At 36.7% G+C, this 27,943-nt stretch overlaps 2 protein-coding genes across 2 annotated transcripts; both read left to right on the top strand.

The window, feature by feature from the left end:
* Positions 1 to 1,067: 1,067 nt before the first annotated feature.
* LOC149188585 (putative LRR receptor-like serine/threonine-protein kinase At1g67720) lies at positions 1,068 to 10,118 on the top strand. Its single transcript, XM_089410001.1, has 8 exons — positions 1,068 to 1,385; positions 1,510 to 2,026; positions 2,347 to 2,810; positions 2,892 to 3,024; positions 3,120 to 3,191; positions 9,690 to 9,758; positions 9,872 to 9,943; positions 10,043 to 10,118. The coding sequence occupies exons 1-8, from the start codon at positions 1,295 to 1,297 to the stop codon at positions 10,116 to 10,118; spliced, it is 1,494 nt and encodes a 497-aa protein (XP_089266127.1). The 5' UTR covers positions 1,068 to 1,294.
* A 279-nt stretch (positions 10,119 to 10,397) lies between these two features.
* On the top strand, positions 10,398 to 12,364 carry LOC149188584 (receptor-like protein kinase At3g21340). Its single transcript, XM_089413050.1, has 7 exons — positions 10,398 to 10,483; positions 10,594 to 10,802; positions 10,954 to 11,080; positions 11,158 to 11,226; positions 11,360 to 11,552; positions 11,673 to 11,805; positions 11,935 to 12,364. Exons 1-7 carry the CDS (start codon positions 10,411 to 10,413, stop codon positions 12,277 to 12,279), a joined length of 1,149 nt encoding a protein of 382 aa, XP_089269176.1. The 5' UTR covers positions 10,398 to 10,410; the 3' UTR covers positions 12,280 to 12,364.
* Positions 12,365 to 27,943: the final 15,579 nt, after the last annotated feature.

The raw sequence follows: 27,943 nt of genomic DNA, 5'->3' as shown, positions 1-27,943 counted from the left end.
AGTTAACAACCTATAATATAATGTTGTAGTTTAATGATTATGTTTTTTTGCTATAAAATTATGAAAATTTGGGTCATTTTTTGAAAAAATTTAGTAAGGATTTCTATAAATCTAAATAAAAGCTGTCAAAATTCATAATTTTAGTGGCCTCAGAAATTTTTAATGGTATTAAATCTATTTCCACAATAAAAACATGATTCAAATTCTGCATCTACAATATTTTTTGAAATTTCTTTTATCAAAATTTCAATCACTTTTAACTTTCCTCGCAATTCCTTGACCTCAGCAAACAACTCCGAATATAATATAGATAAAACGTCTTATTCTTTACGCACATTCTCTGAAAACTATTCCCTAATTTTTGGTCCATGTTTAATTCCAAACCCATTAGGAACAAAGGCAGACAGATGAAACAGTTATTTGACTAGACTAAGCAAATAATTCAGTCGGCGACTTCTAGAATAGTCTAGATTATAGATTCGTAACACATTTGGAACAAAGGCAGACAGATGACTAGAAGCTGAACAAGAGCATCATCCAGATCAAGAACGGGAATTGGATGCAAGCATCAGGAAACTTATAGCATAAGCAATAAGTTTATGTTTGGGATTTTTAAAATTTAATAAGATTACTGATGTTTTTATATGGTAGCAAAATTTATTATAATTTAGTTGTTAGATTAATTGTGACAATTTTTTTCTGGTTATTATTAAAAAAACTCCATCACTTGGAATGGAATAATCTGAATAATCTGTTAGTGATAAATAAAGACAGATTTTCATTCATACCAGGTCAAATACCTCTAGAATTTAACCCAAATAGTTTTAAAGCATTCTCCCTAAAAAAACCAAAACAAACCAGATTATTGATATCATCATGCATCCTTTACCATAAACACATTGAAAAAGTTTTTTGAACGGACTCAGCAAATAATTCGGCCCGTGACTTTTCCGGGAAACAGCCGGATGAACCTTTTTCCAAACCAAACCAGCTTATTGGTATCATCATGCATCCTTTACCATAAACACATTGAAAAAGTTATTTGACCGGACTAAGCAAATAATTCGGTCCGCGAATTTTCCGGGAAAACAGCCGGATGAACCTTTTTCATGTGGAACTTTCTTATAAAAAGTCCCATTTTGATTGATTTGAAATATTTTTGGGCTTCGTCTCCTGTTGATCGTGGACAAGCGCCTTCAAGCCCTTGGGTTCAGATTATTATTCGATATACTTTCAAGCTTCCTCAAGATTTGGCAGAAATCGTTCAGTGTGCTACTTAAATATTTGTGCAACAATGGGAAAACCCAAATATAGCGAATGTTCAGTTTGGATAGTCATCAGCATGCTCGTGGGTGCAATACCTGTTAATGTTACCGCTCAACCAGGTTTCTGTCGAACTTTTTAGATTCGCCGTCTCACATCTTACGTTTTTAGCACTCACAGCTCAGTTCATATTTTTTGTTTTAAAAGATATTGTTTTAACCATTGATTTAAATTATGGCGTCGCAGGTTTTATCAGTATCCTCTGCGGAGGCAAAGCAAATCACACTGATGAAAACAATATAAAATGGGTCACTGATGATAATTATATAGACGGCGGCCAGACAGCGAGCACCGGAGACGCAAGCTTACCATTTTACCTGCAAAATCAACGGTTCTTTCCAAAGCTTCTGAAAAAGGCTTGCTATCAGTTAGCCTCCAACGTGTCTTACCTGTTCAGAGCATGGTTTGTCACTGCAAATAACGGCGGATATGAAACCATCTTCACCTTTTCTGTGGAGACATTGGGTCTGTTACAGAGGACAGAAATAGCTGTCGGTCATAGTCCAATTAATTATGAATATATTTTCGTTAGTTCTGGTAGAGTGTTGTATGTTTGCTTGACCAGAACCTCCGAAAATTTTGATCCCTTTATCAATGCTATCGAGTTGAGGACCCTCCGAGATGGCATGTATGGACAAGCTAAAACAGGATCTATGCTGTCTTTAATATCAAGGGATGATGTTGGTGGAAATTCTTTGGTTAGGTGAACACAATCTAACTTTATATATGTTTTATCTACGGAAATTATCAGCTAGAAATTTTAATCATTCCAATAGGGGTTACAAAATATTGAATAAAATGGTTTTGAGATGTGTTATTGACTTCTGGTTTTGCGTATTTCTTTTGTGGTTTTCCTGTAAAAGCTGAAAAGGGTTGAGATTTAAGGAGATCTTTCACATTGATACCGGATATGCCCCAAAAATTTCTGATGTGTGATGGTTAATTTTTATACGCTACCTCTGCCCAGCTATGTTATTTTTTGATAGCGATTGACTGGATAGATTTGTATGATGGCTTAAGCAGGTATCCCCAAGACAACTTCGACCGCATCTGGGGAGCGTACTGGTATTCGCAAGACTCTTATGCAAGTTCGCTAAAACCCATTTCAGCAAACAATACCAAAAACCTTCCTCCAATTAGTGTCATGCAAACGGCAAGGGTTACGAACCAGGAAAGCCTTGGAACAATTATAAGTCAAGTTTACGGGTCTTGGAAATCATTACTGGTGCTTTATTTTGCTGAGATCCAGATGTTAAATATGTCTGAATCGAGATCTTTTTATGTGGAGATAAATGGGAAAAGACGGTCTGATATCATTACAATTGTTCCTTATTACTCTGCCATGGAGCTAGCAATTGTATCGGATATAACAAATTACTGCCAATTTGACCTGTACAGGGCCAAAAATTCTACCCATGGCCCTATACTCAACGCCTATGAGCTTTTCCTGATATTGGATACAGCACAGGCAACATATCAACAAGATGGTAAGTGTCCTAGCTATAATTCCTATACTGTAATTACAGAAATTATAAGTCAATTTCTAACGAAGTAGTTCTTAAACTCAGTTGAAGCTCTTGAGGCGGTCAAGAGAAGGTTTGACATAAAAGATTGGATTTCTGATCCTTGCTATTTGATGGAGTGGGAAGGAATTTTCTGTGATAGCAATAATAACTCTTCGTTCAAAAGAATTTCGGAAATGTAAGTTTACTTGTTCAATTTGTTTAGAGTTAACTACTTCGCCGAAATTGTAAAACTGAAATGATAACACGGTAGCATAGATTTCTTGATGACAGAAATTTATCAGGAAGGAATCTTAGAGGATTGGTACCCGAGGATTTTGGAAGGCTGAATGCAGTAGTTAACTTGTAAGTAGAATTTTATTTGCATGGTGAAAATTTCCAATAGACAACAAATACACATGGTTATTAGCTATTTCGATGAAGGCCACAAAACGACTGTACGTCTTCAAGTTGTGGTACCTGGCTCCTGTAACTGAAATTTCGAAAATATTACTGAAATCTGTAATCTGGTCCGGCATTCTTGTTGAAATCTAATTTCAACGCAGACCACCAGAAACCGTGAACCAAGCCAGAAACCGTTCACCGGATTTTCTCGGAGCGATTTGCCGACGAAGGAATAATCCGGGAAGGAGCTCCGATACAATTTGGAGCTGACACGTGGTTCAGCCCTGACGTAACGCAACGTCATTTTCTCGGGCGTTAAAGTTGGGCAGCAAACAGGTTTCCGATATTGTTGACCTCCGTCGGATTTACTCCATCGCTCTCCACCGTTGATGAACTAAAGCTGCATACGAGGTGCATTAAAGGCTTGCGTGGATTAAACTTTTGGTTGACCGCCGTAGGTGAAAGAGTTAATGTTGGTACAAGATTTTGGTGGCCCGTTTTAATATGAGTATGGGCACATTACAATATATATTTTTTTATATAGCACGTAAGTTCCTTTTTAGGAAAAGGTATGGTGCATTTAAAACATAGGTATGGGCACGTTTTAATAGAAGCCTATGACTTTTACGGCATGTATTAAAAATAAAAAAAATCGTATGTAATATGTTTTTTTACTGTTGACTTTTATGTATTGCACACGGGAGGTAAAATATATGTGTATTCACAATAGTGAAAAATGTTGATGGTGCGGTAAAAGAAGAAGAAGAACCAGAGGATGTATGCACAGCAGTGCACGAATACATTCAGTAATGTTTTGTGAAGTTTTTTTTAGTAGCGAAAACCATGTGTGGTTTTGCACGAAGTAAGTTTTTGTAAGTTTGTGTAAGTTCTGTTTTTACAGCAGTATGTAAAATTGTTTTACATCAGTGAAATTTCTTTTAAGTCTTCTGTGTGCACAAAAGATCTTGGAGCAAAAGAAACAGAGCATTGCCTCTGTGTGTTTGAATATTTGGTTTTTGGTATTTTCCCCATTAAAAATTCCCAACAGTGGTATCGGAGCAGGCTTAGGCTCTTTAAAAAAATTAAAGAAGCTGAAGGGAGAAGGTTGTTGCTGCAGCAAAACTTCTCAGGCAGACAGAAGACTCAGACAACAAAGGATTCAGGTATTCTTCATAGCTATCTTGTTTGTTATTGAAGAGACAGTCAGTGTTTTAAATACACAGTCAAGGAATGGCCAGCACAAGCACTGGTATGGGTTTGTTTAACACCCAGCTTCCACAGTTTAATGGGAAGAACTATGACTACTGGTCAATAACTATGACAGCCCTGCTTTCTTCCCAAGATTTATGGGAAATAGTTGAAGAAGGTTTTGAAGAACCAGCAGATGAAACTGAGTTCAATGCATTAACTCAGGGAGAGAAGGATCTGCTGAAGAACAATAGGAAGAAAGATTCAAAAGCCCGTGTGTTGTTGTATCTAGCAGTAGACCAGAGTATGTTTCCAAGGTTAGCAGCAGCTAAGACAGCCAATGAAGCATGGCAAACCCTCAAGACAGCCTATCAAGGCATGGAGAGAGTGAAGACAGCAAAGCTACAATTGCTGAGAAAGGATTTTGAGAACTTGAACATGAAGGAGTCAGATAACATTGACTCATTCTTCACTCATGTGATTGGTGTAATCACACAAATGAGAAGTCATGGAGAAACCATTGAAGACAGAAGAATTGTGGAGAAAATATTGAGGGTCTTACCCTCAAGGTTTGATGCCATAGTCACCACCATTGAAGAGACAAAGGATCTCTCAAGCTATTCAGTTGATGAGCTACATGCATCACTGATAACACATGAGCAGAGGTTGAGTAGGAATGAAAACTCATCTCTTGAGCAAGCCTTCAAGACCCAGATGTCCTTTGGAAGAGGCAGAGGTCAAGGCAGAGGAAACAAAAGAGGAAGAGGCAGAAGCCAGAATAGAGGTGGAAGGAACAACTCATCAAATGCACAAGGAAGAGGCAACAATCCAAATCAGAACCAAGGCCAAGGCAACAGCCAACAAGGAGGACAACATCATGCTCAAGGACAAAGGTATGATAAATCTAATGTTCAATGCTATTATTGCAAAAAGTATGGACATTATGCTAGTGATTGTAGAAAGAAACAGCATGATATGAACAGCAGACAAAATGCAAATGTTACAAGAGAAAACAGCAGTCAAGAAAATGTCCTGTTAGCTTGTAACATGGCTGAAACACATAGTGAGGACATATGGTTTTTAGACTCAGGTTGCAGCAACCATATGACCGGAAACATAGCCTTCTTTTCTGCCCTAGATAAAAATGTGAAATCAGAAGTCACACTAGGAACTGATAGTAAAGTGTCTGTTATGGGAAAAGGAGAAATAAAAATACTTTCAAAGCAAGGAGAAAAGAAAACCATAGCAGATGTATACTATGTCCCCGGAATGAGATGTAATCTCTTGAGTATTGGACAGCTTGTCCATAAGGGCTACAATGTTTTCTTTAAAAATGATGTGTGCACCATCATGGACATACCACCCAGCAAAAGATGCATTGCTGAAGTAAAGATGACAAGGAACAGGATGTTCCCTCTCAGGATCAGGGCAGATTTGAAAAACAAAGGTGAAATTGCAGCAGTCACCCAAGAGGCTTTCCAAAGCGTGCCAAAGGATGAAAATTGGTTGTGGCACTTGAGATTTGGTCATCTCAATTTTGGAGGTCTAAACTTATTGAGCAGAAAAGGAATGGTAAGAGGATTACCATTGATAGAGAAACCGGACAGCCTATGTGAAGGCTGCATTTTGGGAAAACAACATAGAGAAAGTTTTCCATCAGGGAAGAGTATAAGGGCAAAGACACCCTTAGAGATTATCCACTCAGATTTGTGTGGACCAATGCAAGCTCCATCATTAGCAGGCAGCCTATATTTCTTGACATTCATTGATGATTTTACAAGAAAGACTTGGATATATTTCCTCAAGAACAAAAGTGAAGTGTTTGAGAGATTCCAAAACTTCAAGGCATTTGTGGAAAATCAAAGCGGGCTGCACATTAAAGTTTTGAGAACTGATAGAGGAGGTGAGTATATCTCCAATGAATTCCTTAAGTATTGTAGAGAAAATGGAATTCATAAACAGTTTACAACTCGGTACACCCCACAGCAAAATGGAGTTGCTGAAAGGAAGAACAGAACCATCATGGAGATGGCAAGGAGCATGTTGAAGGCAAAGCATTTGCCAAATGAGTATTGGGCTGAAGCTGTACATTGTGCAGTTTATATATTGAACAGGTGTCCTACAAAAGCAGTCATGAACAAAGTGCCAGAAGAGGCATGGAGTGGGAGAAAACAAGGAGTCACCCACATGAGAGTTTTTGGGTGTGTGGCCTATGCACACATTCCGGATCAGCTAAGGAGGAAGTTGGACAGCAAAGGGGAGAAATGCATCTTCATTGGATACAGTGATGAATCCAAAGCCTACAGGCTGTACATTCCATCTACCAAGAAGTTCTTTGTCAGCAGGGATGTTCAATTCATTGAAGAGGAAGCTTGGGATGGAAGCATAGAGAAAACAGTGAATGTCAAAAACTGTTTATCTCACGATGAAGATGAAGAGGAGGTGGCTGAAATGAATCCCCAAACAGCAGCGCCAACACAAGGACAGCAAGGGACACCATTGAGGATCAATGAGAATGTTTCTCCAAGCACACCACAAGGAGGAAACTCAAGTGCATCTTCAAGCACTTGCACACCAAGTGAAAGAGGTAAGAAGTTTAGAAATCTAAGTGACATTTATGAAGAAGGAATGAATTCCTTATTTGCCTTGTATTGTCATGTTGATGATCCTATTCATTTTGAAGAAGCAATTAAAGATAGGAAATGGATAGAAGCTATGGATGAGGAGATGAACGCCATAGAGAGAAACAAAACATGGGATTTGGTTGAGTTACCAAAAGGCAAAGAAGTCATTGGAGTGAAATGGGTCTACAAGACCAAAAGCAATGCTGAAGGCAAGATTGAAAGGCATAAAGCAAGGCTGGTTGTTAAAGGCTACAAGCAGCAGTATGGAAGAGATTATGAGGAGACTTTCGCCCCGGTTGCAAGAATGGAAACAGTGAGAGCAGTGCTGTCCATAGCAGCACAAAACAAATGGAAAGTCTACCAAATGGATGTGAAATCAGCATTCCTAAATGGAGTATTAATGGAAGAGGTCTATGTGGAACAGCCTCTCGGATATGAGAAGAAAGGAGAAGAGCACAAAGTGTGCAAATTGAAGAAAGCTCTTTATGGGCTGAAGCAAGCGCCAAGAGCATGGTACAGCAGGATAGATTCATATCTATTGGATAATGAATTTGACAAATGTGAAGGAGAACCCACAGTCTACATCAAAGAAAAGGATGGTAAGATTTTGATTGTGGTCTTATATGTTGATGATGTTATTTTCACAGGTAATGATGATCAGCTCATTAAGTATTTTAAATCAGTCATGAAGGATGAATTTGAAATGACTGACATGGGTTTCTTGAGATACTTCTTAGGCATAGAAGTAGATCAAAATGAAAAAGGAATTTTTATATCTCAAGCAAGATATGTAAATCAAATTTTGAGCAGATTTAAGATGGAAGAATGCAAGGCAGCCATCACTCCCACAGTGATGGGATTAAAGCTCAGCAGAGAGGACAGCAGCAAGGATTTTGATCCTAGTCTGTACAAGAGTATTGTAGGCAGCCTCATGTACTTAACAGCTACTAGGCCTGATTTAATGTATGCTGTTAGTTTAATTTCCAGGTTCATGGAGAGGCCGAAGGAGGCACACTGGCAGGCAGCAAAGAGAATTTTGAGGTATGTCAAAGGTACCAAAATGTTTGGAATTCTATATCATGCCTCAGAACATTCAGATTTGGTTGGATACACAGACAGTGATTGGGCTGGAAGTGTAGATGATCGGAAGAGCACTTCCGGTTATGTTTTTAATATGGGTTCAGGAGCCATTTCATGGGCTTCTAAGAAGCAGTCCATTGTAGCATTGTCTACAGCAGAGGCTGAATATGTGGCAGCTACAGCAGCAGCATGTCAAGCAGTGTGGATGAGAAGAATGTTGAGAAGCTTAGGCCAAGAGCAGGCAAAAGCGACAGTGATTTTTTGTGACAATAGCTCAGCTATTGCATTGTCAAAGAATTCAGTGTTTCATAAGAGAACGAAACACATTGATACAAGGTTTCACTACATCAGAGAATTAGTGAACAATGGAGAAATTGTCCTAGAACATTGCAGGACTCAAGAACAGGTAGCAGACATCTTGACAAAGCCACTTGATCAGAAGAGCTTTGAATTTTTGAGAAAGTGTCTGGGTATGACTGAATGCCCAGCTGTTGAAATTAAAGGGGAGTGTTGAAATCTAATTTCAACGCAGACCACCAGAAACCGTGAACCAAGCCAGAAACCGTTCACCGGATTTTCTCGGAGCGATTTGCCGACGAAGGAATAATCCGGGAAGGAGCTCCGATACAATTTGGAGCTGACACGTGGTTCAGCCCTGACGTAACGCAACGTCATTTTCTCGGGCGTTAAAGTTGGGCAGCAAACAGGTTTCCGATATTGTTGACCTCCGTCGGATTTACTCCATCGCTCTCCACCGTTGATGAACTAAAGCTGCATACGAGGTGCATTAAAGGCTTGCGTGGATTAAACTTTTGGTTGACCGCCGTAGGTGAAAGAGTTAATGTTGGTACAAGATTTTGGTGGCCCGTTTTAATATGAGTATGGGCACATTACAATATGTATTTTTTTATATAGCACGTAAGTTTCTTTTTAGGAAAAGGTATGGTGCATTTAAAACATAGGTATGGGCACGTTTTAATAGAAGCCTATGACTTTTACGGCATGTATTAAAAATAAAAAAAAATCGTATGTAATATTTTTTTTTACTGTTGACTTTTATGTATTGCACACGGGAGGTAAAATATATGTGTATTCACAGCAGTGAAAAATGTTGATGGTGCGGTAAAAAAAGAAGAAGAACCAGAGGATGTATGCACAGCAGTGCACGAATACATTCAGTAATGTTTTGTGAAGTTTTTTTTAAGTAGCGAAAACCATGTGTGGTTTTGCACGAAGTAAGTTTTTGTAAGTTTGTGTAAGTTCTGTTTTTACAGCAGTATGTAAAATTGTTTTACATCAGTGAAATTTCTTTTAAGTCTTCTGTGTGCACAAAAGATCTTGGAGCAAAAGAAACAGAGCATTGCCTCTGTGTGTTTGAATATTTGGTTTTTGGTATTTTCCCCATTAAAAATTCCCAACAATTCTTAAAAGTAAAGGCGTTTCATAAATCTATCCCATAAGATTAAATGGCAAATAGAATTTGATGGTGCTGATTACGAACGGAACATAGCTTGCTTTTAATATTACAACGTAACTGGCACTGGTCTATTTGTGTTGAAATTACCAGGTCACTTAATAATAATCATCTGACAGGACCTTTGCCAAATTTCTCCAATTTAACGAAGTTGGAAAGATTGTAAGTACTCCTTTCTAAACATAAATGTTCAGTTTCTTGGTCCTTTATTCATTAGCCAGGTAGAATGCCATTTTTCAAAGGAAAATGCAGCCATTCATTCGCTTGCTGCGCAGACATCTGCAAGACAACAATTTCAGCGGTGGTGTTCCGGAGTGGCTCTATCATCTCAAAAATCTTAAAGAGTTGTACGTCTACCTTCTTTTTTTTTCTTCTTTAAGTCAAATTGAAAAGGAAAATACTGCTGGGATCATATAACTTTTTTTAATTTTTTTCATTTGTGACAGGTTTATAGAGAACAATAATTTTAGCGGTGTGATTCCTCTTCAGCTTCTGGAAAAGCCTTCATTGAAACTTAAGTAATCTAATAACTTATACTTTACTCGCTGTATTCGGAACAAATTCCCATTCTGATAGTTTGAAGTTCAGAATTAGGCAAGGAATTAGGAAACGAGTGAAAGTTTGCATAATCTTACTGAAGTAAACTCTTACCTTTCTTACATGGAAAAAAAAAAAAACTCGTAACGTCACTAAAAAAATTCTTCATTTGGTGTTCTCCAGCTACTCTGGGAACCACTACCTATGTGAATGTGTCAAAAAAAACTCAGGCAACCACAAAGTTGCCCTCGGAATAACACTAAGCGGTGCTGTATTAATGGCTTTAGCATCGCTGGCCGGTATTGCTGTATACTGGAAAAAGCTTGGAACAAAAAAGCGTCTTAGTGAAGGTCAGGAAATAACTTGAAATTTAGAAAATTTTAATAAGATATAGCGGAAGTTTACCATATGAAACTGCCTACCACATTTTTTAATGCTTAGTAATTTTCCTGGATTGCAGAATCCGCAATGATGATGTTGCCAAATTCAATAATAGCCCGTGCCTTTATTTTAGAAGATATAGTAGCAGCCACAGAAAACTTTAATCGGAAAATTGGGGAAGGGGGTTTTGGGTCGGTGTTTTTTGGTCGATTACCGGAAGGAAAGGAGATAGCCGTAAAAGTGCTCTCATCGTTTTCCAAACAAGGAGTTCGCGAGTTTATGAATGAGGCAAGTCTGAGATTCTCAAAATATGTAATATGCTTCAATTTATGTATGTGTTTATTTATATTGATAGTATTTTTTCTCCACTTATATGCGACAAGGAAAAATAATAATGTATAGTAATTAAATGATGTAGCTTGATTGTCTTGATTAACAGATCGATCTTCTTTCTAGAGTCCACCACAAAAACTTGGTGTCTTTACTTGGCTACTGTAATGATTCTAGAGAGCCTATGCTTATCTACGATTACATGTCTGGAGGGTCCCTAAGGGACCGCCTTTATGGTAAATATATTTCTCACATATATTGTCTAATTGAGTTGAAGCATAATATTACTATTAATTATCAATTTATTTTCCAGGACCTGGTTCAGAACTTTCCAAACTAAATTGGAGAACAAGGCTCCAAATAACATTTGATGCCGCCCAGGGTAACGTTATTAATTCAGTGTATTTTCTGTGCAGTGGATTTTCGTATAGATGTAACTGTTATCTTATCTTACAGAGTACAAAAGGTGCTTAAACATATGTCTCCTCTGATCCACCTGCAATTTATGTTTGAAGGTCTGGAATACCTGCACGTGGGTTGCACTCCAAAGATACTTCACAGGGATGTAAAGACCTCTAATATCCTTCTAGACAACAATTTGAATGGAAAATTAGCAGATTTTGGTCTGTCAAAGATGATGGCAATTGATGGGGACGCTACCCATGTTACCACTACGGTGAAAGGAACTCCAGGATACCTTGATCCAGAGTAAACTACACATATAACTTGCGCTTTCTTCGCAACATTGATGAAGTCTAATGAAATCTATGAAGTATGAAGAGGTTATGAAAACATTAATTTTTTTTTGTTGGGAAAATGTTTTGACAGGTATTTCCGCACTCAAATGTTGACTGAAAAAAGTGATGTATACAGTTTTGGAGTGGTTTTGTTAGAAATCATATGCGGCAAACTACCCATAAATGTACAACTATCTGAAGAGGAACGTAACCTTATCCAGTGGGTAAGAAATCTGTTACATTTCGCTCCAAATATGCAGCATTCCCCACTTCACAACATGAATTATGATTTGGACGTGTGTGACTAACAATATATCTTTGTTCTTCTGCATTTATATATATGGAATGTATAGGTAACGACGTACGTCGTAGATGAAAATCCTCCCGAAATAGCGGCAATCATAGACAAGAAATTGGAAGGCAGCTACGACATGAGATCAATCACGAGTATTGTCAAACTAGCGCTCAGATGCGTCGAGGAAAAACCATCATCCAGACCCAGCATGAGTGAAGTAGTGGCAGATATAAAGGAGGCTCTCATACATGAGAATGAGCGTACTGCTGCTCTTTCAATTTCAGAGGAGACTGGTATTGAACATGGAGATGTGCAATCCCGCCCCCCTCGTTCACCGGTGGAGTTTAGTAGATCCAATGATGGAGGTTGTGACAGTTCGAACATCCTTCCAGAAGGAAGATGAATGGGAATGTAAAGAATAATTGTTATTTGATATAGACTGATCAATCAATGCAGGTTAGAGTCTTGTAATTATCCTGTTAATTCCTCTGGGCTCACATAAAAAAAAATTTGGAGTTTTTTTAATTGTAATTAAAAAATTTAATAGGAATAGTGTTTGAATCATGTTCTCAGGATAGAAATGAATATAACACTAAAAGTCTTCAAAACACCTAAAATTTTGATAACTGTAATTTAGATTTACCAAAAACCTCTAAATGAAATATGCAAGACAGCTAGCTGGGCCACATGCTGAATACCAAGAAGCAGAGTGAGGTTAAAGTGGGGATAAACCGCATTTTCGTGCCAATGATCGATATTCTTATTCGACCGAAGAGAGGAGAGAAGCCAGGTAAGGTCACGTTGCTTAGCTTAAATATATATAAGCATAATGGTATATGTATTTTAGATTTCGTTTGCAAAAGTGTCTGAAAATTTTATAAATGACTTGGATTTTATCAAGCGAAATGTTTTCTACTATTATGATCATGATGATACATTTCTTTTAAATAATGTGGAGGGTAATGAAAACAAAAATTAGTGTATAATTTTGATTAGTTTTAATTAAAAACATTATAAAATTTTTATAGTGTCATTGTCACTTTTAATGTTTTTTAGTTATTATATTATAATGTATTATTAAGAAGATTTCGTAAATTACAAATAAAATATTCTCATATCCATTTGAATTAACATTAGCAATTGCACGAGATGTTGCAAAGGAAAAGACGTAATGTTGTAGGATAGGAAACAGTAGAGAGAAAACTATATTCAACAAGAATTCTCTGTTGACGTTGGGAAAGTGGCTGAAGAGGTATCTTTTCATTTATCTTATATTTTTATTAATGCTATGATATCATCTTCTTTATCTTATATTTTTATTAATGCTATCCTTTTATGTCTTTGTATCCACTTTCATACACATTTCCACTATTTAATGTTGTTTGCACATGGGATTGCCTTGTTCGAGTAATTCTTATGGGGAAAAGTCAAAGTGATAGAGAAACAAAGTTTGGGTTTAGTGAGGGTGGGAAAATTGATATTTTATAAGCCTTAATTAAAACTAGCAAATTCATGTACAAACTTCTTTAGAGTGCAAAAAATAATGTGTTATTTTTCATGGTTTAAATTGTACTTTTGAATGCTAAATATAATATATATGGACCAAATAAATGTTTTAACCATAAACCTTCATTTTTTTTGTGATATATACATAATTGTTCTAAAATTATATCAAGACATTTTATCACTCAAATTAAAATGGTTTTTTTATTATTATTATTAATATACTTTTAAGTATATGTCAATATATTTTATGAGAACTCACATTGAATATTTTTGTATACAACATTAAAATATTTTATTTTAACAAATCTTTTTATATATGTATATAGATATATATGAAATTCATATGGACATAAATTAGTTAACGCAAATCTTCAGATAGTTCATTTAAATATTTTTTATAAGTATAAGATTTAAACATGTTACTTACACATTTTTTTTATTATCTCTATAATTACTTTACAGCATATTCATTTTTATTATTATTATCGAGCACATTATTTTTTCAATTCATAACATAATTTTTAATTTTATTTTAAGGGGAGGTGGACAGACATGCAAACTTACACATCCCCTCCATATTGGGTTGTAGAATGAGTCTCTCGACTCAATAATTGATAATTAATAATCAAACCATCCTAGATCCATGGGATCAAATCTCCTCAAATGCAAACGTCTTTTAGAGTGAAAATATATTTGATCCCTCTCTACGCTTTGTAGATTTGTAGGCCAAGAGTTAACATGGATCTAGGATAGTATTATTGAACCCGATCTGGAGGAGATGTAGTAAAATATTTCACCCCTCTCCATGATAAATAATGTAAAATAAAAAAAAATTATATCAAAATTTTAAGAAGATAAAGTTATATATCTATCTATCTATCTATCTATATATATATATATATATATATATATATATATACACACTCACACACACACACACACAAAGGAAATGAGATATATGAACTTGGTAACAAAGAACACACAGAGAATACCATACGTTGTTATTTTTTTCTGGTATCTTCCATTAAGATAATGGCTAAAGTCATTGGAGATAGATCCCAACATTTTCTGCACATAATCAAAATGAGTCCTTATGTATGTTTACAAGAGTAAATTTGTATGTATTGTGAGCACAAGAGAATGCAAAAATAGTACATTGAGTTATTTGGGAGGCTTCTGGAGTAGAGATCCACACGGATTTGGGATCCTCAAGCCAAGTTAGAATATGTATCATGTTCTCTCTTTTCTTTATTAGATTTTTCACCTCTTGTGAGAGGTGGTTCCATTGAATTCAAGGAGAGAGATTTTTCAACTCGTGCATGATTTTTCATTGGCTACTCTAATTTCCATAACTTTCTTGTAAAACTTTGGGGTAGACCACTTCATCGTTGTAAGAGCTAAAGGTGTCCATTCTAATGCTCTTTTCGAAAAAAATTGACTTTAGATCAAGGAGGTCCACCTATGAAGGGGCGTGCTCTTTATTTTCCACCGACACTTATGTATTTCCCTAGTCCTCATTTTGGGATTCATCCATAGGGTTATCTTATTCTTGTTCTAGATCTTAAATAACCTAAAAGGAGTTTTTGTTGAAGGAAGGTTATGGTATTGGATCCGCTTCAACATATTTCTTTGTGGATGCAACCTTGTTTTATTGATTCCTTCTTCATGTTTTTGCTAGTTGGAAATTTGCCTCTTTAGAAATAGGGGCATAGATCTATTCATCTCATTTTTTCTTGGGGCATTTTTTGACAAATTACTCATGAGAATGACAGATGATGCATTTGAAAGGAATCTACTAATAATTCAATTTCTGAGGATGGCTCTATTCTCCAAGATTTATCTTTAGGTCCTCTGGTAAACCTTCATTTAGGTTGACCTCAACACAGATATGGGTACAAGAAAATTGACCTACTTTTGGTTTTTCTTTATCCAGATAGCGGCCCAGCTTATTCTCAATGTCTTTTAGCACATCAGCCCCTCAAATATGAAGAGGGAGGTGTGGCAGTCAAACCCACATTGGCACGAAAATGATCTTAGATCTGGATTGAAATCAAGAGTCCATGGAGTGATAAAGAGGCCTCTAGACCCCATAAAATATGACCCTGATCTGAACATTAGACCTCTTTCCATTTTGATGTAGGGTTACCCCCGCTTACACCCATAGTATGCATGTAAAATGCATAAGCACATTTGTCCCAAGAATTTTAACTCTCTAAGGAGTCAAATCTTCATTTAGAATATGGTTAAGGCCCCTTTCTTAATCTCTGCAGAATAATTTATAGACTAATCGAGTCTAACCCTTAATCCATCCTTTCCTTTCTATCGGGACTCACTCACCCTCATAAACCTTCATTAACCCTTAGTCGTATATATATATATATATATATATATATATATATATATATATATATATATATATATATATATATATATATATATATATATATATATAACCACTTAACTTTGGTTAATGCGGACTTAACCCATAAATGTGAAACCGCGCATTATTTCTATTATAATTCTTTTATAATAGAAATACACATAAACATTCATAAACTTACCTTTCTACCAAACCACGCCTTCGCACAGTTACTGAGGCCCACCTTTATCAGGTTCACTCTCCACCGTAGATTTCAACCCCACGATCTGACGGTTGATATCTATTCCCGATCAATCAAACTTACGCGACAATCCTCCACTGTCGATCTGCACTCAATGGATCTGACAGTTCACAATGATTTTGGGTAGACAACAAGTACGGATAATACCCGCCTGAAAAAGTGGTTTTCTCTCTCTCCTCTGCTACTACGTGTCGCTCGGTTAGTGGAATCGGGTGACCACTCATTTTTACCACTGATGGTTTCTACCTTGCCCAAAATACCACTTCCACTTATAAACCCGCCTTTCTTCTTGGTTAACATTTAGACTTGTTCGCGCTTGATGACCGTAGATCTTCAACCATCGATGGCTACGACGGCTCCTCTAGATTACTCTTCCACCTGCACTTCTGGTCAATCTCCACCGTTCATTCCTTGATTTAAATCTACGTGATTTAATCTTGGCCGCTTATCATCTGACAACCTCGTCCATTGATCTCCAAGATCCAACGACTCCTATGCATTGATGACTCGCCTCTTCTTTCGTCCCTTTTCTTTGACTTTAATTCATTTTTTCAGTGTTTTGTGGTTTCGGGTTTTTCTTCAGGGTTTCGACCTTTTCGCTATTCTATTGCACTCTTTCTCTAAGCTTAACTCCACAAATTCTTACTTTGCTACCTCTCCAGAGCTTCACTCTGATCCTTCAACTGGATTCAATGATCCATTATGATTCCTCCAAATCACTCTTCTCCTCTGCATAGCTCTACAAAACTCTACCTACAACCTGTGTTACAGAATACACAAATTACATGTAATTCAATCATTCAATATTTATTTCACACATCTATACAGTTTTGGAATAAACCTTTATATATATAAATATGAACAACTGATTACATACCAAGACTCTCTGTCTCTCAGGCCTGATCTTTAATATCAATGGCCTCCTCCTTTTACACTCTGCCCGTAGGCTTACATTTATACGAGAAAGGTTCTGTTGAACTAATTTTGGTTCAAATCCTTAATCTATTGAACTGACTCCTAAATGTCCTCTAAGTCCACTTCTAACTCCAGTTAATCCCTAATAATCCTCTCTAGTTCCTCGAATCATGAAACTACCTTAAGAGTTATAATTGACTTCTAACTCTCTCGTCATTACTAACCACTCATGTTCTCCTTCGTTCGAGAGCATTTACAAACATCCTCACAACATCTAATTAATTCCTATCCTATTCACTCAAAAGCCTAAATATTACATTAACTTAACACTTAGGAAACTAACTTCCCTAAAACACATGACCCCCTATGTATACTAAAATACAATGATTTTCCTTGGGTTTAATGCTCCTGCATCAAATTTTATTATGAAACAAAAAGACATAGAAGCCACGTCCAATTGCAAAGATATTTGCCTACCTTGAAGCTTAGGGGCCCATTGTTCTGTGATCCATGAATCAACAAATTTTAGATCCATACACAAGCCCATAAACTTTCCAATCACCACTTTTTTTAGAGAGCTAAGGCCCTCTTGCATATATCCAAAGGAGAGAGACCGACCACAAGGATCACAACTAATTTCTTCACAAACTTTTGGGGGGCAGATGAAGACCCCTGAGGTCTTTTAGCCTGCACCAGGGCTTTGAATGCTACCTCCTCCCACATGACATAGTGAACACAATGCTCCAACAAAGAAAATGCAATCTGTAGTGGAAACAAGTGGAGCTTTGGGTTCGATGGGTGTCAAAGCATCATAATCTCAACCAACATAGATATCAACACATCTTTGGCAATCCAAATGGGCTTGTTTTCTCCAAATCTGCAAACGTCCATCAACATCTAGGGAAACCCTAGCTACGTGAAACCGTATAATGAAAAGCCCATTTTCCCCTTTGTTTCTCATCTTATAATTCTTATATTGTTAAAAATATTTCATAAGTTATATCTATCTATCTATATATATATATATATCTATATATATATATATATATATATATATATATATATATATATATATATATATATATATATGAAAAAATGGAAATGTGTAATTCATTTAACATTTAATATAAAATTAGTATGTGGCATTTAAAAAATATTAGTAAAAGAGAATTCAATCTGTATCGTAAATAAAATATTTTAATATGAAAGGTTAAATAATATTCATGTGTATTTACAAATATATTAATAACAAAAAAAATATTTTAATGTGGACAATGTTGTCCACAAATAAAATATTTCAATGCTCATGTTAAGGTAAATATTTCAATATTAAAATTCTCTTTCTCTATAGTTCTATATATCTAAGTATTGAAAAAATAAATTCTTATGTCTAAAACATTTCAAATAGTCTCACTATCATACATTTTGGCCATTTCCCAAATATATTTTTGGGTCATTTGTGTGTGAAATTAAACAAAGATTTATTGAATTTACAAGTTTAAACTATGTAGTCTACACACTCAAGTACCCAAGGAAATTTTCAAGTGGGTGAATCCATATATTCATTCAAAAATTCAATTTGAACAATAGTATTTGCTAGACCAACTATGATTAAAATAGGTTTATACTAATTTAGAAAAAAGTTAAATTATCTCATTAAAACATATCGTTTAATCAACTAACATATTGGTTATTTACCAAAAGAATATTTAAATATTTTTAAGGCAAATTTTGTTTTAATATTTGAATTATAACATGTTTGGCATTTCCATAACTTTTTCTCTTAATCAATTTTAATATTACATTAAAAAAATTATAAATAATCACCGATGGGGGTGATAACAATGACCACGATATTCTCATGTTGAAATGTGTTCCATATTTGACATTTTTCCTCCCATAATTATAACGTGTGAGGAAAAGATTTGTTTGCTTAGATACTACCGACCAATGCCATTTCCTCATAAGTAGGCATGGTTGGTGCAAGTTGGTGGATGTGTGTGTCTTATTCCCTTCATCACACTCCTTCGTTTCTTTGTAATCATGGGTGGTGTATACATGGTAGGATTGGATCATTCATGTGAGGAATTGGGTGATGTATGCTTTGATATCAGTAATGGAAGGATGCAATAGGATATGAATGTTTTTCTTAAGAAGTGTGCTAGTACCAACACTTGTCCTCTCCTAGTCTTGCAATGTCATGAAAATTATTTTTCCACCTCGCATCATTCTCTTATGTCCTATCATTATAAATGCATGGAATCGACGACAGGGTGGCAAGGGGACGACGTGATCGAGGATGGAAGTGAGAAGAACTACACACCTGGTCAGTTCTATTCCTATGGCATGGTATACATTGTGTGTTGGGGTCATTTGAATCCATGTTTCTGTAAATGGAGGAGTCACTACTTTTTTGACAGAAGTTTGGATTTGTTTCACAACACTCTCATATCCTTTTGGATTTTAAAAGGGGTCCAATGTTATTTATCCTATTATTTCACAACACTACGACAGGACTGGTCTTTGAATTGTTCATGGTTCTTCCTACCTCAACGCTACAAGGAACTAATTTTGTAGGTATCTCATTTAATTCTCCTGTCTTGGTTTGTGTCATATGGTATCCTAGAAGTTTTTCCATATGGTTTTAGTAATATTTCCCTCTCCTATAGTCTAGTTGGGTAATTGGGGGTTTTGTTTTTAATGCTTTTGGTATTTATCTATTTCGTCCCAAGCCTATGCTTTGTGGTCGACCCTAGTCTCTAGTGTGTGGTATCCTACACTTTTCATATGTGTGTGTGTGTGTTTGATGTATTCCTTGAGGGGTAAGAAAGAGTTTCTGGTCATCGTTTCTCATTTCCATAGAGACATTGAGTTTCTACTTACATAAAGTTATCGTACTAGTTGTTCTTTCAAAACTTTTATTTTCACTCTGTAAATAGTCATATGGGTTTATAGCTTGCAATCTCTTGTTCATGAATTCCAATTATTACAAATTGGTGATGAAATACTTCTGCTCTGGTCAAGGGTCCAAATCTTGGGGTATTGTCTAGTTTGTCTTTTTGTTGGTCAGGTTAGAGTGGTTTATAAGTTCTCTGCCCCCTCGATAGAGAATGACAAGTTGATGAGGGGGTGCAAGAATATCTACTTCTCAATGTACATAGTTATTTAGTTGGAATTCGATTGCAAGATTTTTTTTGTTCGGTCCAACTAGAGGTTTGAAAGGAAAGTCTACACCTCAAATTAAGAGTTCTTGGTGGCACGCCTTACTTCTTTGATTCATAAGTGTGTGTTGAAGATTTTAAATGGATTCTCAATCCTGGGAAATTTAGAAAGAGGAGATTGCATTTTCTCCACTCCCTTAATGTGCATCAATATATGGATACCCTCTTTCATCTAGTTGTGAGAGCTTAGCAAGTAGACAATTACACAATCTTCGTAGGTCAAGAGGATATTAAACAAATTCTCAGGAAAATATGTTTTTTCTTGCATGATATAGTGTCTCATTTGCGAAAGGTTGAGAAATATGTGCTATTTGATTCTGATTCAAAGGAGCCAACTGAGCCTATTTTTGTTATTAGTTCTCAACCAACTAATACCTCTCCACCGTCTAATACATCCCCCTCTTTCCAGTGGTCATCTCTGACTGAGGTGGCAACAATGGTATCTATGTCTCCCAACTCTAAAAGCAATGGAAACCTTTATCTGACAAGGCATTTTGTATGTTTTCTACAACATGCAATGGTATTTATCTCGTAAGGAATTTGTTTTATGTTCTTCTCACAAAGGGATGGTGTCCTTGTTACAATTTTTCCATCGTAGTTCTGTTGGTGGTTTTCTTTCTTTTGTGGCTCTTGGGAGCATCAAACACTGTGGTTTAATTTCCTTTGATGCATTATAGGCATTATTTTTCTTGTTGGACAGTGGATGTAAATGATGAATAATGAGCCTCAGTATTGCAACAAGGATGCTGCAACTCCTAGGGCTACCAACTTTACTTTATCAACCTAGGGTTTCGTACAAACTTAGAGGTGACAGTTCTATATACACAACAAAAGAAACATTCTACTCATGTCACTTCTCAACTGGGGCGCTAGACCACTAGGGTTCCAGACCAGTATTCTATTGACTAGAAGGAGTCTAAATACTAACAATGAATGTAAAGTTAGTTCTAATGCATGAAACTAAATTCTTGCCTATTTATGAAATGAAAGTTACTAAATGGTAAATGGTGTGAAATTCCATAAATCATCTAGCTAGGAAATGACACAAATTACTTGCATAAAAGAACTATGCTAACCTTGCAATTTATCCTCTATCTATTAGGACTCTTCAGAAATAGAAAGTTGTTCAGTCATTATTGGACTCATACATACATGCAATAACTATCTCACTTTACATTTGCAAAAAATAATATTTTAATTGCTAAATTCAGAAATGTAAATGCTATGCTATTATGTCTAATCTTGAACAGGGAGAAGGCATGGGAAAAATTATCTCAGGTGGAACTAATAGGCATGGAATCCAATATGAGGGCCTAACCTACTCTTATACTACCATCTTTGGTCAAAACAGGGTCAAACAGACTGCTACAGGATATCATGTAGAAGCTATAGGAAACTGCTACATGATTTCCTAATCTACTACAAGATGTCTTGGTTTGCTACAGGAAGTTAGCTGAAGGGCTTAGGGGGCAAGAAAAGTGACATGAGGTGTTGGAGAGATGTATGAAGGTGATAGTAGGTGTAAGGAAGGTGCACATTACCCAAGAATAAGCCCATCTCTCCAAGCAGGTTAGATTTTCCTAAGGTGGCTTGCTCATGGTAGCTACAAAACAGAGGTTTGGATTATGGGTTGGTATGCCTTGGCAGAAGGTGGAGATGACCTAGGTGAACCTGGTTAGATGAGTTCCTCCCTGTATATCAAAAATCCCTACAACAAAACTAGTTTTTCTTTTCATTTATGCATCACCACATGTGAACATGGAAAATATGAATTGAATTTGAGAAAGGTGATATATCTATTGTTAAGGATTGGATCTATGAAATGGAATGCCTTTTAAGCTATAGAAAACTTAAGGAAACAAGATAACAACTATAGGTGCTTCCAAGAAATCATAAACATAAATCTAGCTAAGAATGAACCCGAAACTATGCAATGACCAAAAGACAAACTTTGTTTTTGGGGTTGTGAGAGTGGGGCCCTCTAATCATGATCCCATGAGGGAGATGAGATAGAGGCCACTGTTACAACCTTTTCTGGAGTAATTTCCTTCACTACGGCACCACTAATCTACCTCTTCAAACTAATGGCAACTAGGTTAAGCAATAATTCAAATACTTGTTAAGCTAAGTGAAGCATAAACAAACTTCAGCAGCTAACTATCATTTTAATCTAAGAATAAAAATAAAAAAGAGGAACTTATGTTGCTAGGATTTGGCCCTAACCCAAGAGCTTTATCCCTTTGAGTCAACTCAGTTCTGGATCAAAACATAATTTCTCATTATCTTCAAAATTTCAATTACAACATAGCAATAATAGTCACAATATTTTAGCTCAAAATGGCCTCTTGGCTACAAAAAAAAATTGAATCCTAATGAGTCCCTTGACTCTCTTATTTATAAAAAATGGAGCTCCCAAAAACTCCCTAGAAAATAGGGAGACTTGGCTCCCTAAGTCGAGAATGACTCTTTATTAACTGTCACTGGCTTGGCTGCCAATGGACTTAGCTTGCTTGGATGCCAGTAACTCTGAGGTGATGAGATATGGTGGAGGAATCTTCGAATGATTTGAGGAGTTAAGGAGGGAGACCAATCTCCTAAAATATCTCTTTCTTTCCCACTTCGATTTTTAGTCCAATCCAATTGATCTTTAGTCTCTACATGGCATTCTTATATGGGGGGTCCTTTCCAATGCATTTCTCAACTTCTTAAGGGAATGGTACTCACTGATCCGAAGGTTGTGTGGCAGGTTAGTCCCTAATAACCTTAAAGTATTTTCAAAATGGGAGATGACCTATTCTTGTGTAGCTATGTATCTTGGTGCAAGGTGAGCATCATTGGAAATGATGTTATGGTTACTAGTAACATCCATGGAATTTATGTGTTCTTCTCTGATGTAGAGCGGCTCTCCTTCCTCTTTTTCTACTATTCTCTTCACTTCCTCAACCCTTGCCTCCTCATGGCTCATCCATGATCAAAGGGCCATCAGTTACAAGTTCCCCAACTTTGCATTGGGGTCCCACAAACTCATTTTTGCCAATGCAATTTTGTGTAGGTAGAATTAAAATAATTTGGCCTTATCTTCAAGGGTTCTCTTGTCACATAGTTCTATGAATTGCCTATAATCTTGGAATGTCATAGTCCCTTGTTGTCCCAATGTCTTGATTTGAAACTGCTTCCATTGATATTTGAGATATATTCCATATGATTTGGATGGAAGCCTGCATTGAAGTCCCTCCATGGAGAGGCTTTCCATGGTGGCCAATTATCTCTCCTTTTCTTGAAACTTCCTCCTCATCCATGTGCTTTCTCCCTACACTGGTTTTTTTATGGTGCGTTCTCTCTCTCTCAATTCACTCAACTCCCTGCCCATCTCTAGGAGTTTTTCTTCCATATGGCCCACATCTTCTACTTTCTTTGACTTCACAATTTGCATCCAATGATGTGTTCTTTCCCTTTATTTTTCAAACTCAAAGAAGAGAGGGATTGCAAATTTCTGTCGTATTACTCTAACTCCCTCAATGAACTAGTAGTAGGAGATCAAATTTGGTTTTGGGATAGGCTCCTGCAACTCTGGAACATCTCCCTCAAATGTATTTGGAGAATATGCCCCCTCCTATACCTAAGGGGTTCATTCTTTGCCTTATTTCTACCCCTAATGTCCTTCTTGTAGCTCTGATTGTCTTTCATGTAACCCTGACAATGTTTCCTGTAGCACTATTTGGGGATCCTGAATCAGGCCCTTTCCTTTCTATGGGAGGGTTATAGGTGCCTTAGTTTCCTTAGATGATGTTGACCTGGTGATAGGCTTACTTACATAGGTAATGGTAGCTTTTGGGGTTTCTTGCAGTGATGTGCCTTCCTCAACCTTCATTACTAAGGAACCTAGCTCCTCTTGCTTGTTTGGAGATTCTTCAATTATGATGGGAGCTTTTGTAGGTGTTTGTGGCTTCCCCTCCTTGATCATGGTGCTTCTTCTTGTCCTAAAATAGAGGGGAGTCTACTTCTACCTTTTGCTCTTGGACTTGGGGGGTGTGCTCAAGTCAACCAAGGTAGCAACTGCCTCCTTTTATGTGGGTTCAGGAGACAATCTTGGATATATTTCCCCTTCTGCAGTGTTTTTCTCAGTGATGGTCTCTGCCTTTTGCTCCTCCTCTTCTAAATCTTTTTCTTCTTCTTCCTCTGTTTTTATCTATCTCTACTTCCTTTTTTCTTCTTCTTCTTCTTCACCTCCTTCCTCTTTGTTTTTTTTTTTGTTTCTGACTCCTCTTCTTCTTCTTCTTCTTCTTCTTCTTCTTCTTCTTCTTCTTCTTCTTCTTCTTCCTCTTCTTATGCTTCCTCTTCATCACTAGAGGTTGGGGTCTCACCATATTCAAGGGCTTGGGTTTCAAGGATACCTCTCTATCCATGTCTCTAAATGTAGACCAGCGAACATGAATTCTCAATTGGCTCAAGGCATCCTCCATTATCATCTTAATGATTCCATGATGTGTTAATGGATGTTGTTTCCCTTCTTGTACCTTATGGCTCATGTCTATATTTGAATGCAAAAAGAAATAAGGCATATTGATCCTTTGGTTTATGAGGAAATCATCTTTGAACCTCAACTCATGGAGGGGTCTGAATTGGTAGCCATAGACTACACTAACCCTCCCTTCACAAGAAATATATTTGAGGATGTGGTAGCTCACATCATCCCAAGGATTGGAAAGACTCTCCCTCCTGACCCCATTTTTGTCTTCAATTGTCTTCTCATCATTTATGAAGAAGTTTTTATTAGCAAAGGTGTTGCTAGGCTTGTCCTCTTTTCTCCATTGTATCCCTAGAGGAAGTGTGGTTACTCTGTTGATCACATCAGGGTTAATTGTAATGGAGAGCCCTCTCACCATAGTGTTAGCACTTGCTCTTGCTTGAGGGTTTAGTGTCATGGAAATTGATAGGCTATATCATCATCGTACCCCTTTAGAAACTCAAAAAATCCCAACCAGTGATGTCTCCTAAAGATATCTACCAAGGGGGATGAAGGTGAATCCTTGATGTACTTATGGGTTCTCTTCTATTGAATCCCCCTCCCATTTCTCTTCTCTAGTTATAGCTAAATGCAGGAGGTTTTGTTGGCTAGCTTCAGTATTAGTTTCAGGGTGAATGAGAGCTTAAAATGTTTTTGGTACATATATGCAATTTATACCCTTTTCTATATCCACACAATTCCCTTAAATTTCACAAAATTTTGTCTAATTCTCCACCCCCCTGCAACTACTAGAAGATTGCAGAGTCTTTTCCTTTTTTTTCTTTTTAGTTATCAAACCATGAATGTAGGAGAGATGTGTCACTTAATTTTCACTATGATGCTTCGGATTATGAGAATTTTATCTCTTAGGTTTTTGTGATCTTCATAGTTGTGTAGATCATCTTCCGGATTCATCGCATTAGGTTACTTGTTGCTCGACGTTTCGAACCATCAACGGTGGTTCATCTTCAGGATGTGAAAGAATATGTGGAAAACTGGTCTTCTTATTCAATTTAATAAATAGATGTAAGAGATGCATTGCTGATAGATATTATGGATTATTAATCTATTAATTTATTATTGAATTTTTAATCTATAATTTTAATTATATTCTTATTTTAATGGTTTAATTATATACTTATGTTGTTTTTAATTAAACAATTAAAATAAGAACATAATTAAAATTACAGATTAAAAATTCAATAATAAATTAATAGATTAATAATCCCTAATATCTGTCAGAAATGCATCTCTTACATCTATTTATTAAATTGAATAATAAGACCAGTTTTCCACATATTCTTTCACATCCTGAAGATGAACCATCATTGATGGTTCGAAACGTCGAGCAACAAGTAACCTAATGCGATGAATCCGGAAGATGATCTACACATTATGAGAATTGTTGACCAATTTGACCCTAGGCACCCCCTTGTAGACTTCTTGTGGAATTCCAGTGCTTCTTGTAGCTTTCTGAGTTTCCTCTAGCTTCCTGTAGCTCTGTTTCTTGTAGGGTGGCCAAAACATGGTTTGACTCTTTGATGGCTTCTTAGTCGGTCCCAGTCTCTCTGATTTCGAAATGAGAAAAAAGTGCATGAAAGTTTGGAATTTTATGATATTTATGGTCGAGGCTTGGAGCACTGTGTTGGCTGGCAGTGGTACAGGATTTCCTAATTCGGACCGTTGGCACACCACTGGTGATCATGCACTTTTCCATCGTAATCATCACCCACTCCTACATAATGGAATTGACCACCTTTTTTACTGATGCCCATTGATTTGACACTCCAACATGGCATGTTGACTAGGAATTCTCTTTTTGATCACGAGCTGAGGGTGTCCAAGTTGATTGGCCACCTCCAACTTATAAAAAAAAACTTTTTTCAACATTTATACATTTTCATAATATCATACTCGAGGAAGAGTTGGATGAGTGGCCATACCTGTGCCTACCTTTGTTGATCGATGCATGCTAGAGGATTGGCCTGTTGTGCTACTGCTCAGGTAAGTGTTCCTTTTTGTCATTCCTATTAATTTCCTCCTGCTTATGTAGCTGACTGCCTGTTGTTCCATGTCTACAGGTGCTTGGTACATCCTTGTTGTTGTGGAGCTCTGGCTAGTAGAAATAAGGTCTTCAGAGATGTTGGTGCTCCCCTTTTCTCTCGTTGTGAAGGACAATGCAGGCTTAGGCTGGTTGTTGTGATGGCATTAGCTGCTATAGAAGAAACAATAGCTGCCTTCTTCTTCCTTACTCAATGTTTTTTGTTAGAGGGAGGATGGGTAGTGGTTTAGGGGTTCGATAATGATGATGAAGGCTCAGGTGGAGTGGTGAATGGCTAAGGAAATGGAGGACATGTCCTCTGGGCCTCTTTTTTTTTTTTCTTTTTTTTCATTTTCCTGTGCTTTGTTGAATGGAATAGAGCTAGGTATGGATATGATGGCTTGGAACATTGATGATGGGTGAGGTATGATGAGCTGTAGGGTCCCAACTCAAACTAGAATAGGCCTGCATAGTGATTTTCCTATCAGGAACCATTTCCTATATTATTTCAAGACATCGAATAGTGCTACAGGATCTTCATGTAGCAACTAGAGGACATCCTGTAGCAAGCTAGAAAAAAAAAATTGATTTATGATGCCTGAAAATGGATATGAGTGATGGGGACATGGTAGGCATGAATTGGATGAAGCAGATGGAGGAAGAAATGAGATGATTCTTGACATGTTGTACCTATAGCTCTGAATCTTTTATTTCCTTCGAAATCCTACAAAATCATAGAATTTATTAGTGGGCAGGTTTGAGGCCCCTGCCATGGAGTTTTTGGTTTTTTTTTTCTCTTCTCTCTTTTTCTTTTTGAAAGAAATGTAGGTCACCCCAAAAGATGTTTCCATCCTGTCTGCCTACCCTAGGCACCTCAAAGAAGTTTTTCACCCAGGGATCTTTTTTTCTTCCTTCTTTCACTCTTGGGCCGCCTCAAGGAGGTTTTCAACCCAAGATTTGGCCTCATATTCCTCATAGAGGTTTTCATCTAGGCCCCTTATTGTTTTTTTATTTTTTCACAAAAATAAAAACAGTTAGCAAGAATTGAGTGACCTGGAAGCTAAGACACTTCTAATCAAATTTACCTCCTTACTAATGGTATTGATGAACTCTTCCCTGGACAAAGGTCTTTTATAGGCTTTCAATTTATATCCATTGACAAGCAAGGGAATTCCTTCCTCATCAATGGTTCTGATTTGAACAACCCCATTGTCATAGAAATTCTCTATTAGATATGGGCCCAACCACTTGGTCAT

The sequence above is a fragment of the Pinus tabuliformis genome, chromosome 3_1, assembly GCF_031772625.1.
Source record: "Pinus tabuliformis cultivar Carrire ecotype Pingquan chromosome 3_1, CPIR1, whole genome shotgun sequence".
Lineage (NCBI taxonomy): Eukaryota > Viridiplantae > Streptophyta > Pinopsida > Pinales > Pinaceae > Pinus > Pinus tabuliformis.
Note: the sequence above shows the minus strand (reverse complement) of the source record. Positions and strands in the feature narration are given on the sequence as shown.